This window comes from Desmodus rotundus, chromosome 12 (genome assembly GCF_022682495.2).
Source record: "Desmodus rotundus isolate HL8 chromosome 12, HLdesRot8A.1, whole genome shotgun sequence".
Classification (NCBI taxonomy): Eukaryota; Metazoa; Chordata; class Mammalia; order Chiroptera; family Phyllostomidae; genus Desmodus; species Desmodus rotundus.
In genome coordinates, this window is record NC_071398.1 from 72,899,594 (window position 1) to 72,913,047 (window position 13,454).

Below are 13,454 nucleotides of genomic sequence, written 5' to 3' on the forward strand. Positions count from 1 at the left end.
TCCGCAGCACACTTGTTCTCGCTGCGGTGTGTCGTTCCGGCGTGTGAGTGTGTGGCAGTTCAGCTGCTCTCTGTTTTTCCCCGGGGGCCAACTTCTGGTTGTTTCTCTCATTGTACCTCTGTTTGCTGTTTTAATTTCTGCTCTTAATTACCTTCTTTGTTCTCCTTGTTAGGGCTATTCCAATATCCATTGTTTCCCCCTATCTACGTGGGATGCTTAGCTCATGAATTTCCAACCAACCTTCGTTTCCAACATAAACGTTAAAGTTCAGGATTTCCCTTCAGGTGCTGTCGCTGCGCCCCACAGGGCCCAGCGGGTGACTTCGTTGTTACTGTTCAGCTTTAAGTGTTTTCTAGTTGCCGTTATGATTTCTTCTTTGCCCCGAGTTTTACGTAGGTATGTTTGAAAATTTCCAAGTGTGGGGATAAGTGCCTTTTTTATTTTGGTTAAGGATTTACAACAGTTACATTGTGGGCCGTTCACTAAGTCTATGTGATGGCAGTTTTTAAAATCTGCTGGAACTTGATTTAATGGGCTAGCTCATGGCGAATTTGTGTTTTATGTGTACATAGAAATAATGGGCATTTTTATCACTCTTTATGATTCACTGATGAGAGTCAGTTTTCCCCTGCACGACTTTAAATATGCGGGCAGATGCTATGCTGTTTTGTTCGGTGTCTGGCACGCAATAGGGATCATGGGAGTGCGCTCTCTGTGCCCTTCCAAACCCACCTTCCCTGCTCCTCCCAGCTCTATGTCCCAACAGGGCGGCATCTGTGGACTGCATCTTTTGCTCTGGGACTTCCACTTAGGCTCAGCTGCACTCGTAGGAGTCTGGATAGTGGTTAGGAAAGAGAGGTTGGGGAACTTTTTACACTAGCTCACTTGCAGCTAGACTGGGTTAGCAGCACTGCCTTCTCCCTCAAGGTAGCAGCTCCCCTCTGGCTCTCTCCTGTAGCCACAGCGCTCACTCACAGGTTCCACTGCCGCTCTTCCCTTCGCCCCGTCAAAGCCAAGCAGCTTCCCACTGCTCCTGCACTGCTACTAGTCCTGGCATGTTTTGTTGCTTTGCCCATAGCCCCACTTACACCTTTGATTGATTGATTGATTTTAGAGAGAGAGAGGAGGGAGGAAGGGAGGGGGGAACATGAATTTTTTGTTCCACTTATTTATACACTCACTGGTTGATTGTTGTATGTGCCCTGACCGGGGATCGAACCCACAACCTTGGCGTATCAGGACGACGCTCTAACCAGCTGAGCTACACAGCCAGGGCACATGTTTTAAATAGCCCCTTCATTAAACTTTCTAGTTCCCCTTTTTGAGTATGCCATCTCTGTCCTGTCAGGACCATGAATGATACAGCAGGATAATGAATATTTGTTCAGGAAGTTATGTGAAAACATGCACAAATTTGCACAGAGCAAGAGCGGAACTTGGTGTTCGGCGAACTGAGAGCTCAGTGATGCTGAAGAGTAGAGGCAGTGGGGCCCTGGGGAGAAATGAGACTGGAGAGATTGGCAGGGGCCAGATCATGAAGGACCTTGAAGGCCATGTGTCATGTTCCTGTAGCTCTAGCTCTGAGAGGCATTAGTATGTAGGAGGTTTATCAGGGAGACCTCTAGACCTCGTAAGGATCAATACCTTAGGTGGGTGAAGGAAGTGTGAATGAGCAGATGTCGATTCGAAGATGAATGAGCCCTGGTTGGTGTGGCTCAGTGGATTGAGTGCTGGCCTCTGAACCAAAGGGTCACTGGTTAGATCCTCAGTCAGGGCACATGCCTGGGTTGCAGGCCAGGTCCCCAGTAGGGGACACGCAAGAGGCAACCACACATTGATGTTTCCCTCTCTCTCTTCCTTCCCCTCTGTCTAAAAATAAATAAAATCTTAAAAAAAAATTTATTTAAATGAGCAATCAAGTTGCAAAGTAGGCCTCAGCTGATCCCATGGGAAACTGCGGGCCTGAGATAATTTCAAAATTGTCCCATTTTGAGGCTGCAGGGAAGAAGTCCGAGGTCTCTGCCATTTTAAGTGTTGCGTCGCATTCAGGAGATGGCACAGCCCATGCCTGTGGCCCAAGGCTGTAGCCAGAGCTGGCAGACCTTGGTGCCTGTGTTCTTCAGCCCCAGAGTCACACTTTCCCCTCCAGCTTCTGGTGCCATAACCGACTCTGGGCGTGCTTCATCACTGGGCTGCGTTAAGACTTAGTCAGTGGAATAAGAAGCGGTGACAAAGAACTCCACTGTTTCTTTTCCCTCCAAGAGAGGTGATCCCTGGGCAGCAGCTCGGAAAGCTGTCAGAGACCCAACAGGAGTTGGGAAGACCTTTTAAAGCAGGGGTGTCCAACCCTTCGGCGTCTCTGGGCCACACTGAAAGAAGAAGAGTTGCCCTGGGCCACACGTTAAATACACAACCACTAACGAAAACTGATGAGCAAATAAAATGTCTGTGTATAATTTCCATGACATCTGCCACCACAGACCAGCAACAAGTCCCCACATAATAACCCTAATTATGCAGCAGCCCTTTCAATAACCTTAAAATCGTTGAGCAGGTCCCACGTTTGTGATCACTAATGTAGAAAATGTACATATCTAAGTAATTAAGTAATGTTTTAAGTAAATTCACAATTGTGTTGGGCCGCGTTCATTGCCATCCTGGGCTGCGGGTCGGACACCCCGTAAGCATCCCACCTAAGTTCTTCCCTCACAGCAGAGGACACTGAGAGCCGCAGAGGAAAGGACATCTCACAGCTGGTGGGAGGCAAGGACAAGACTAACTCCCTTGTCCCCTGATTCCCAGGCCAGTTTCCTTTCTTAATTATGGCTTCCACGGGCGTCTGAGTTGAAAAGGAGGCTGGCAAATGGGTTCCTTCATCTCTCTTCCAGCCATGGGGTCTGGCAGAGCCTCATGTATGGAACCTCCATCCAATTCAGGCGCTGCGGAGGAGTCTGGCGGCTGATGCCATCAACCAAATGGCCCTGGGATGCAAGAATAGTGTTGGAAGAGCTTGCTGAAGCAGAAGCCGGGGTGAGGGTTGCAGGCCAGGGCAGGTGAAGGGAGAGGCAGCCTGAGGAAGGGGTGAAGACCAGCTGGACACAGGGTTCCCCTGAGGTTTGACTTTGATAATTTGCTGTATTTCAGTGACTACACCCAAGGAGGTTTGGTCCAAGAAGCAGAAGCCACTGTGATAGTGGGCTCGTTAAAGAAAATTCAGGGACAGTTGTTTAAAATGGCCCATCGTGATAAGTATTAGGACCAGTGCAGTGGGATTTTATAGCCGGGGAGAAGTGGGGCTCGACCCTGAATACAGCTTGGGCAATGGGTAGCCAAGGAGCTGGGTGGGGGGCCGTGGATGGAAAATTACTAAGAGGAAAGAAGGGGGTAAGAAGGATTCTGGCTAAACCAGCCTAACAGGATTCTTGATGAAGACTGGGGTGGTGGTACAGGAGGAACCTGATCACATCTTGAAGGGCGGGGCAGAGGGGGGAGTTCTGGTTAAACTGACTTTAGCAGGGGTGTTGATAAAACCAGATTTTACAAGGAAACATGCAGATGGGCCTGGGAGAAGGTTCAAGCAAAGAATCTTTGTCAGGCCCCATTCCGGTAGATTTGAAGACTGTTGTGTCTGTTGGGGATGGCAGGGTCCCTGGGGAGACCTCTGTCCCTCTCTCTGTGGGCTGGTGTCACTGCCAAGTTCTTAAGGCTGAAGAGAAGTCCCCTGTGAGGATGAAACGGAGCCTTCTGCTTGGTGCCCCCACCCCCACCCCAATAGATGTCAGTTCATTTATGGAGAACGTGGACATCAAGGAAAAGGTGAAGCAGGGCTGCAGGAAGCCAGCACAGCAGAGGAGAAGTGAGGTGGGGGCAGAGGGAGTATGGAGGGGAAGGGGGCATTGCTGCCCCTCGTCCCCAGTGGAGACCCTGGAGCAAGTCTTCTCACTTTTAGGTAAGTGGAGGGGAGCAGGAACTGCAGAAAGAGCTGGAAAAGGCCTGCAGGCGAGAACAGCTACAGCAGCTCAAAGACAACGTGAGAAGGCTCGGGACATCAAGAGGGGCACCGGAAAAGCTAGGCGCTTTGAAACTGCTATAAACATCCAAGGGCTGGGTTTTGTGTGGTCGTAGTTTTCAATTTCTTTGGCTAAAAACCAAGGAGCATAGTTACTGTTTTGCATGATAAGAATATGTTTAGTTTTGTTAAGAAACCACCAAACTGTCTCCCAAAGTGACTATCCTTTTCATTCTCACCAGCAGTGAATGGGAGTTCCTGTTCTACATTTCATCAGCTTTGATGTTATCAGTCTTCTGGATTTTGATGGTATCTCTTGTTTTAAATTGCATTTCCCTGATGACATGTGATGTGGAACGTCTTTCCATATCTTTATTTGCCATCTGTGTATCTTCTTTGGTGAGGTGTCTTCAGATATTTTGCCATTTTAAAACGAGGTTGGTTGTTTCCTTATTGTTGACTTTTAAGAGTTCTCGGTCTATTTTGGATTGTAGTCCTTTATCAGACATGTCTTCCGCAAATACTTCCTCCCAGTCTGTGGCTTGTCTTTTTCTTTCTCTTGACAGTGGCTCTCACAGAGCAGAAAATTTTAATTTTGATGCAGACCAGCTCATCTATTTTTTCTTCCGGGGATCACACCTTTGGCGTTGTATTTAAAAGTCTTCGCCATACCTGAGGTCATCTAGAGTTCCTCCTATGTTATCTTCTACGAATTTTATAGTTTTGCATTTTACAATTAGTTCTGTGATCCATTTTTAGTTAATTTTTGTGAAGGGTGTAAGTTCTGTATCTAGATTTATTTAGTTTTGCATGCGGATGTCCAGTTGTTCCAGCACCATTTGTTGAAAAGACTATCTTTTCTTCATCACTTTGTCAAAGACCAGTTGACTGTATTTATGTGGGTCTATTTATCTGTTCTTTCACCAGTACCACGCTGTCTTAATTAGTGTGGCTTTACACTAATCCCGTATGTCAGGTACTGTCAGTTGTCCGACTTTGTTCTTTTCCTTCAATATTAGGTTGGCTATTTGTCTCTCCACATCAGCTTCAGAATCAACTTGTGACATCCACGCAATGGCTGGCTGGGGTTTTGGCTGGGAACGCCCTGAACCAACAGAGCAAATTGGGAGGGACCGGCATCTGGCAACATTGCCTCTCCCTCCCCTCACCGTGGAGTAGCCCTCCGTTTCTGTAATTCCAAGTTGGTTTCTCTCGCCAGAGTTCGTATTTTCCTCACAGAGATCTTACACATATCATGTTAGATTTATACTTAAATATTTCATTTTGGTGTGTTCATATAAATGGCATTGTGTTTTTTAATCCTCACCTGTGATTTCTACTTTGACCCATGTGCACTTAGAAGTGTGTTGTTTAATTTTGGGATTTTCCAGCTATCTTTCTGTTACCGATTCCTAGTTTAACTCCACTGTGGTCCGAGGGCAGACATTGTATGCTTTCTATTCTTTTAAATTTGTTAAGGTGTGTTTATGGCCCAGGGATGGTCTACCTTGGTGAAGGGTCCAGGCAAACTTGAGAAGAACGTGTATTCTGCAGTGGCTGGGTGAAGCCGTCTCTAGAGGTCCATTATACCCAGTTGATGGGTGGTGGTACTGAGTTCAGCTGTGTCCTTACTGATTTTCTGCCTGCTGGGTCTGTCCATTTCTGCTAGAGAGGTGTTGAAGTCTCCTACCTAATAGTGGATTCATCTGTTTCTCCTCGTAGCCTATCAGTTTTTGCCTTCTGTATTTTTACCGTCTGTTATTAGGTACATACACATTAAAGATGTTATTTTGGAGAATTGACCCCGTTGTCATTGTGGAATGCCCTGGTGAGTTTCCTTCCTCTGACTGAAAGTAATATAGCTACTCTGGCTTTCTTTGATTAGTATTAGCATAGTACATCTTTCTCCATCCATTTAATTTCTAAGCAATATGTGTCTTTATATTTAAATTGGGTTCCTTGTAGACAACATATAGTTATCTTTTTAAAAAAATGTTTTAACCTCACCTAAGGACATGCTTATTGATTTTTAGACAGAGGGGAAAGGAGGGAGAGAGAGAAGGACAGAAACTATTAATGTGAAAAAGAAACATCTATCAGTTGCTTCTCACATGCGCCTGACCAGGGACTGAACCTGCAACCTAGGCACGTGCCCTGATGGGGAATCGAACCCACAACCTTTCATTTTATGGGATGGGACAATGCTCCAACCAACTGAGCCATAGGGGCCAGGGCAGTTGAGTCTTGCTTTTGAATCACTCTGACAATATTTGTCTTTCAATTAGTATATTTATTTATATATTTTAAAGATTTTACTTATTTTTAGAGAGGGGGAAGGGAGGGAGATAGAGAGGGAGAGAAACATTGATGAGTGAAAGATACATAGATTGGTTGCCTCTCGCACGTCCCTAACTGGGGACCTAGCCCTCACCCCACGCATACGCCCTGACTGGGAATCAGACCGGCGACTTTTCAGTTCACAGGCCGGCACTCAGTCCACTGAGACATACCAGCCAGGGCAATTGGTGTATTTAGACTGACTTTTAAAGTGATTAGTGATAGTTGGATTAATATATACCATATTTATTATTGTTTTCTATTTGTTGCTTTTTGTTTATTCCTATTTTTGTCTTCCACTTTTTTTTTGCCTCATGTGGTATTAATATTCTGTTTCCTTTCCTTTTTAAGAATGTTGACTGCACTTTTTCTTATAAGTTTTTTCAGGGGTTGTCCTAGAGTTTGCAATGTACACTTACAACTAATCCAAGTCCACCTTCAAATAACATTGTACTTCTTCACAACTAGTGCAAGTACCTTATAACAGCAAAATAATCTTAATTCCTCCCTCTCGTGCTTTCTACCATTGCTGTCATTCATTTCACTTATACATACGCATATGTATGTATATATAATAAGTTGTCACTGTTACTATTTTGAACAAACTGTTCTGTTAGATCAATTAAGAATAAGACAGTTAAAACTTTTTAACTTCAGTGAATCCTTTTCTGATGCTCTTCCTTTCTCAGTGTGTATCTGAGTTTCCGACCCATGTTATTTTCCTTCTGTCTGAAGAACTGCTTTTAACATTTCTTGACAGACAGGTCTACTGACAACACACATTCCCTCGCTTTCTGTTCGTCTGAGGAAGTCTTTATCTCCCCCTCACTTTGGAAGGGTACTTTTGCAGTGCAGAGAATTCTAGCGTGGTGGGGTTTCTTTCTCAAATACTTTAAATTTTTTCACTCTCTTGGGGGTGGGGTGGGAATTTGTCCTCTTTGGTGTCCTCTGAGCTTCCCAGATCTCTGACTTAGTGTGACACTAATTTAGGGGATTTCTCAGTCATTACTCCTTCATATATTTCTTCTGTTTCTTTCTCTTTCTGATATTTCCATTACCTATATGTTACACCTTTTTTAGTGTCCACGATTCTTGGATATCACAGTCTGTGTTTCTCAGTCTCTTCTCTCCTTGCTGTTCACTTTTAGATGTTTCTATTGACATATCCTCAAGCTCAGATTTTTTTTCCTCAGTTGCAACCCGTCCGCTAGTAAGCCAGGGGTGTGTCAAACTCATTTTCACTGGGAGCCACATCAGCCTCGCGGTTGCCTTCAAAGGGCCGAATGTCATGTTAGGACTGTATAAATGTAACCACTCCTTAACTGTTAAGCGAGAGCTCGGCACTGCCTCCGGGTACAAACATGGTGCCAGGCAGGATAATACAAGGTGGAGGGCCGAGCCCGAGGGCCTTGTGTTTGCCACCTGTGTAATAAGCCCAACAAAGGCATTCTTTATTTGTTACTGTGTTTTTGATCTCTACCATTTTTTTCTTTCTCAGAAGTTCCATTTCTTGGCTTACAGTGCCCATCTGTTCTTGCATGCTGTCTGCTTTCCCCGTTAGAGCTTTTAGGGTGATAATTATAGTCATTTCAAATTCCCTGTGCAATAATTCTGATATCCCTGTGATAACTAGGTCTGGTTCTGATGGTTCCTCTGTCTCTTCAAACTTTTTTTTTCCTTTTAGTACGCCTTGTCAGTTTTTCTTGGTAGCTGGACATGCTGTACTCGGCAAAAGGAACTGCAGTAAATAGGCCTCAGGAATCTGGCGATGAGGCGTCAGGGGAGGGGAAGCACCCTCGGGCCCTGTGTTTAGAGCTCAGTCTTTTAGTCGGCTGTGTCTCTGGACCGTGAACTTTGCGAGTGCTTCTCATTCCCTCTGCTCCCTGCCCCTCCCCGCTACGCCCTGTGACAAGATGGCTAGAGTGGGCTCCAGCTGGATAGTTCCATTCTCCCACGTGGAAAGCTAGAGTCAGTTGGAGTGGGGGATTTCCCTCCTCCCGGGTTGGTTAGGCTCTAAAACCCCCAACAACTTAGGTTTTGATAAAATAATTTCTCTCAGGGGCAAGCTTTGTTAAGAAGAACAGAATGTTCTAGCATATTTCAAAATGTTTCCTTTCCCTCCCCCCTGGTGGAAGCACAAGAGGGTTTTTCTCCCGTACTCACTGAGAGAACTGGTTTAGCTCCTGGGGGGAAGACTCACAAAAGTGTAGTGGCCCCCCCCTACGACTGGGCCCCCCAGGAGCTTTTACCACTCAGATTTGCCCATGCTGAGCCTCCAGCGGTTTGTCCGTTGCAATTCCGGTTTCCATGCCCTGATACTGGTTCCTGCGGAGATTTCTGCTCAGGGGCTTCTGTTCTGGTAAGCTGCAATTCTCTATCCCTCCAATTCTGGGGGCTTCGGTTTGCCCTGTGACCTCACTTCTCTGACGAATCTACAGCCATGCACTGCACGATGATTTTTTGGTCAAGAACAGACTGCATATACAGTGGTGGTCCCATAAGATTATAATAAATTATAAGCAAAAATTTGTTTGCAATGTTGAAAGAAGAGGGTGGACCCAGCTACCTGATTTTTTACCTGGAGCAAGTACCAACTGACCTAATTTAGGGAGGATTTGTACAAGTTTTTTTTTTTTTTTTAAGATTTTATTTATTTTTAGACAGAGGAGAAGGGAGAGGGAAAGAGAGGGAGAGAAACATCAGTGAGTGGTTGCCTCTCACGTGCCCCCTACTGGGGACCTGGCCCACAACCCAGGCGTGTGCCCTGACTGGGAATCAAACCAACAACTTTGGTTCGCAGGCCCGTGCTGAACCCACTGAGCCGCACCAGGCAGGGCTGTAAAAGTCTTTGATGAGATGAAATTCCGGCCTAGCCAAGAAACAAGTTTTTCTTTCCCATAGAGTCTGAATGACAGGTGTTGCGCAAGTTACTTCAGACCAAGAAGGAAGAATATTAAATTTCCTTTTCTCCCCTTCAACACAAATCTGGACACCTTCCTTTGCAGTTGGTAGTATTAATAAGCTCCAACTAACACGTATAAAGCAAAGTCCACCAATTCTACAGCTTCCAATCAAAGATACCATGAGTCACATGACACACAGTTATGTAACACTGAGAAAGGAAAAAACACTGCTAAATAATTATGATATAATAAAGGATAAGATATATTCTTATTTCAGATATTATAAAATGTGGGAAAATGTGCCCATTAGAATCCAGTAGCCTAGATCTCTTCTTTGAACTCCAAGTCTGTATGGTCACTTGAATTTCTCACAGGCTCCTTAAACCTGATGTGTCCTACTCGGGATTCTTCATCTAGGTCGCCAAAGCTGTCCCTTTCCCTGCAGTCCTTGTCCTGGCGAATGGAGCCACCCCAACTAGAAGGACGTTAGTCACGCCAGACTCCTGACCCTCTATCAGTTCTGTCTCATGCATCTCTTCAAGGCATTGCCTTCTCTCTTTTCCTTCTGTTGTAGCTTTGGGTCAGGTATTCCTCATCTCTCCCCAGGATTACAGCAGCGATCTAATTGCTCTCCATTCCTCTAATGAATTCCTACTCTACCCTGTCCTTGTCTTCTTTCGTAAGCATCAATCTGATACTATTCTTGCTTTGGAAACAAGGTGAAGACTCCATCCAAGAAATAGGCAAAGGACACGAAGAGGCCAAATCACTGAAGAGAAAAGTACACATTTACATATGTGAAAAGTTGTTCATCTTCATTATGAACTAAATGTAATAATGACATTTTCTCACCTTTTCAATGGGCATTTTGTGAGAACTGACAATAAGGAGTACAAGAGTGTTGAGAAATGCCCCTATATATCGTTGTTGGTGGACAGTATTTTGGAAGATATTTGGGCAATGTTTTGGATATGTGGAGAAAAGCAAACTGCCAATTATCTCTCAGCCTCAATTACTGCATTTGGTCAAATTGGGCTGGTATCTACTCTAATGGCCTTAAGGAAGTGAGATAATGTAGGGGAAAGAGATTTGTAAGTAATAGTAGCTAACATTCATGGGGTACTTGCTGTGCTAAGCACTTCATATGTGTTACCTCATTTAATCTTCACAACAATCCTGTAAGTACTACTGTTATCATCCCCATTTTGCTTCTAAGAAAAGTGAGGCGCAGAGAATAAAATATTGCCCAAGCAGTGGAGCTGGGATTACTGGTAGTAAATCTACATGGTGGGATCTAGCTTTCTGCAGCGACCTACGCCGCCGTTGTTTTATGTGAGAGCCCATAGCATCCACAGTAGACACTTGTTCATACAGAATTTGCTCCTTCGTTAGTTACCACCAACTGGCCGCCTCTAATTGCTTTGTGTATCTCATCACGGTCCTGTCTGGTCTGACTGAGCTCCAGAGAACTCAGCCCACCTCTCACTCCAATTCATTTTCAGTGTCCTGGCCATCACTGGGTACAGGGTGAAACCTGAGGCAGAGGCCTAACTAATGTTAGCGTGCATTTCTGTGGGATCAAAGGCACATCTTTACAAATGTGAATTTCCACGAGGCTGAGACAGATACACTATAACTAGCTACATACAGGTGAGTATGTGCCTTGACCACCACAGCTCCGCTCCACACCTGGGCCCTGGGCTGACCTTTCCAGCTTCCCAGTGTCAGTCGTATTCGCCCGGAACCTTTCCTGCGGATTCTGATGCAGCCGGCCGGTACACCGCCACTGAACACACAACAGAGCAAGGACTAGTAGTCTATTTATATGCCTGACATTTCTAGCTCACTTACACAACCCGGGAGAAAACATCCTCAAGTTCTTGCACTTCTTAAAGTGCTAAGTGACGGAAAAAATTTTATCCCTTAATTAATGTTACAATCGAATGACTTCGAGAGAGTTTGTTCTTCATTTTGATTAGGCATATATGTGGACAGCTCACTTGGAACGAACAGGGAAGGCGGGGGGAAGAAAGCGGAAGCCGCAGGGTCTTCTAAACCAGAAAGTCTACGGCGCCAGCGCCAGGCGATCTGCGGCGCTCCCCTTTTAGACGCAGTGTTAGAAACAGGCAGGGGGACAGGTGTCGTCGCTGGAGCTGAAGCCAGGCGGCCGGAGTTCTCAGGGATGAACCTCGAGTTGCTGGGTAAGGGGAGCTATGGCTGCGTCCAAGTCCTGCGTTTTGGTCCTGGAAAAGGGAACCCGGGCGGGAGTGGTTTCAGGCTGCAGCCCTAGATACCTAGTTCTGCTGTGGATCACTGGGCGCTCCCGATAGACAGCAGCAGCAGGAGGAAGCAGCAGCCCAGATTCTGCCCGAGCAAAATGCATTGCCTTCCCGGAGGCTATTTTCTGATCAGCTTTGAAGTGGTAGGGACAGTTTGTGACTTAGTTTTGATGACAAGCATCACAGGTGCTGAAGTAGCTCAGAACAGGCAGGACTACAGTTACTGGAGAAAGAATCTGAGGGAGTCGGGATTGAAGTGAAGCTCCTAAGACTTGTCAGAGATTTGGGTGTCTGCACAGGTTAAGTCTTTTTGTAGAAATACGAGATGCCTAAGGAGGGAAATTTGGAGATCTTCTAGTTGAAGTCCCTCATGGAACAGATGGAAAAAGCCTCCGACAGTAGTTACTTGAAGGCGCTGAACAAGCACATGGCATAGTTGGCACTGGAATCGTTGCCTTGACGTACTATCTAAGCTTCGTAACTATCAGGGATGGTGTGTGAAACACTGGGGTGTAAACTATAGAGGCATTTGCCTTTTGTCACCCTCCCTTTGAGTCATTTCCTCCCTACACCTTACTCAAGTTGTTTAAAAACTGTAGGTTCTTTCTTCGAGGCTTTCATTAGGTGTTCAGCATGGTAGCCTAGGGATGTCTGATGTTTTCCAGAACTCCTAAACGACTTGCTGTCTTTAGCGGCTGTGTTACTCTTTGAATAGAAGATCAGAAGGTGTTTTTGGCTGCGCAAAGGACTACAACGATATTTAAGAAGTGGTCTTTACCTTTAAGGAGCTTTTTGTTATGCAGAAAGATTAGGATGGTTATGTAAATAGCTCCAGTGTATTGCAGAACATAGGAAGGCATTCAAGAGTCCTTACAAAGAGCTAAAAACGTGTAGAAGAGGGAATTAGTATCTTTGGGCAGAGGAAGAAAGGCGATCAGGAACAAGAAGCCTGCTGGGGGAGTTGGAGTTTCGAGTGGACATACAAGATTGGTAAAATATTGACGGACTGTATTTCGATTGGGGGGAGGGTGCTTACTAGGAATATGCTTGATTTAAGATATCAGTGAGAGAGGACCTAAAGAATTTACCTGCTTGGTTGTGGGTACTGTGTATAAAGACAGTCACGAGAAGGAGTTGGTGCCATGAATTTTGTGGCGGCTCTTGAATACCCAGCTGGAAAGTCTGTGCTTTTAAAGAAAGGTACAGAAGATCCATTGAAGGGTTTCCACTTATTTAGGGGGTAGGAAGATAAATGATATAATGATAATATCAGTTAACTATCAGTTACATAATACTTACTGTGAGCTAGGCATGTTTTTAAGTGTTTTCCATATATTTATGCAGTAGAGGGAGAAGAGAATGTGCAGGTGGGTGTGGTGTGGTGTCTTCCGTGGAAGCCAGTTGTAGAGCATTTGAGGCTGAGAGCCGGGAAAGGGCTGCTCTATTTGGTCCTTGGGCAGCTTGGTGCCCCCTCAGCAACTTGAGCGGGAGACAGATTACAGTGATTTTAGGAAGGTGTGGGAGACAAAAGGGAGGGAAAGAGTTGATAGGCTAGTACATTCAAAGAGAGAGCGAAGTCATGGGAAAGGTTTTATTTATTTATTTTTAACTTTAGAAAATTCATGAGTGTGAAATTTAGGAAGGAATATTTACCATTGGAAGGCTAGACAATTTAAAAGAAGGCTGGGTCCAAAAGATGTAAATCTCTATGGAAGTGGCTCTTGAGTTTTAAAGCGGAAAGTTAGTGATTACAGAGAAAAAGGAGAAAGAGCAGGAAGTGATGTGATTGTGGGAGCATATTAAGGGATTTCTGGCCAGATAAAGGAAATGAATGATAATGTGTTCTTAATGTGGACACTCGAGATGCTACATCTGCAACCACTTCTTGAGCCCTTGCTGTGTATCAAGCAGTATGCACTAGAGATA

At 45.1% G+C, this 13,454-nt stretch overlaps 1 protein-coding gene across 4 annotated transcripts in view; it reads left to right on the top strand.

Annotated features, from left to right (window-relative positions):
* The first annotated feature begins 11,289 nt into the window (after positions 1-11,289).
* Positions 11,290-13,454, top strand: part of RBBP5 (RB binding protein 5, histone lysine methyltransferase complex subunit) — a 37,060-nt gene continuing 34,895 nt past the window's right edge. For all 4 annotated transcript variants that reach the window (XM_024575058.3, XM_024575062.3, XM_053915156.2 and 1 more), the window contains exon 1: positions 11,290-11,450. In XM_024575058.3, coding sequence (XP_024430826.2) covers positions 11,432-11,450 — 19 coding nt within the window. In that variant the 5' untranslated portion in view covers positions 11,290-11,431. The remainder of the gene's footprint in view (positions 11,451-13,454) is intronic.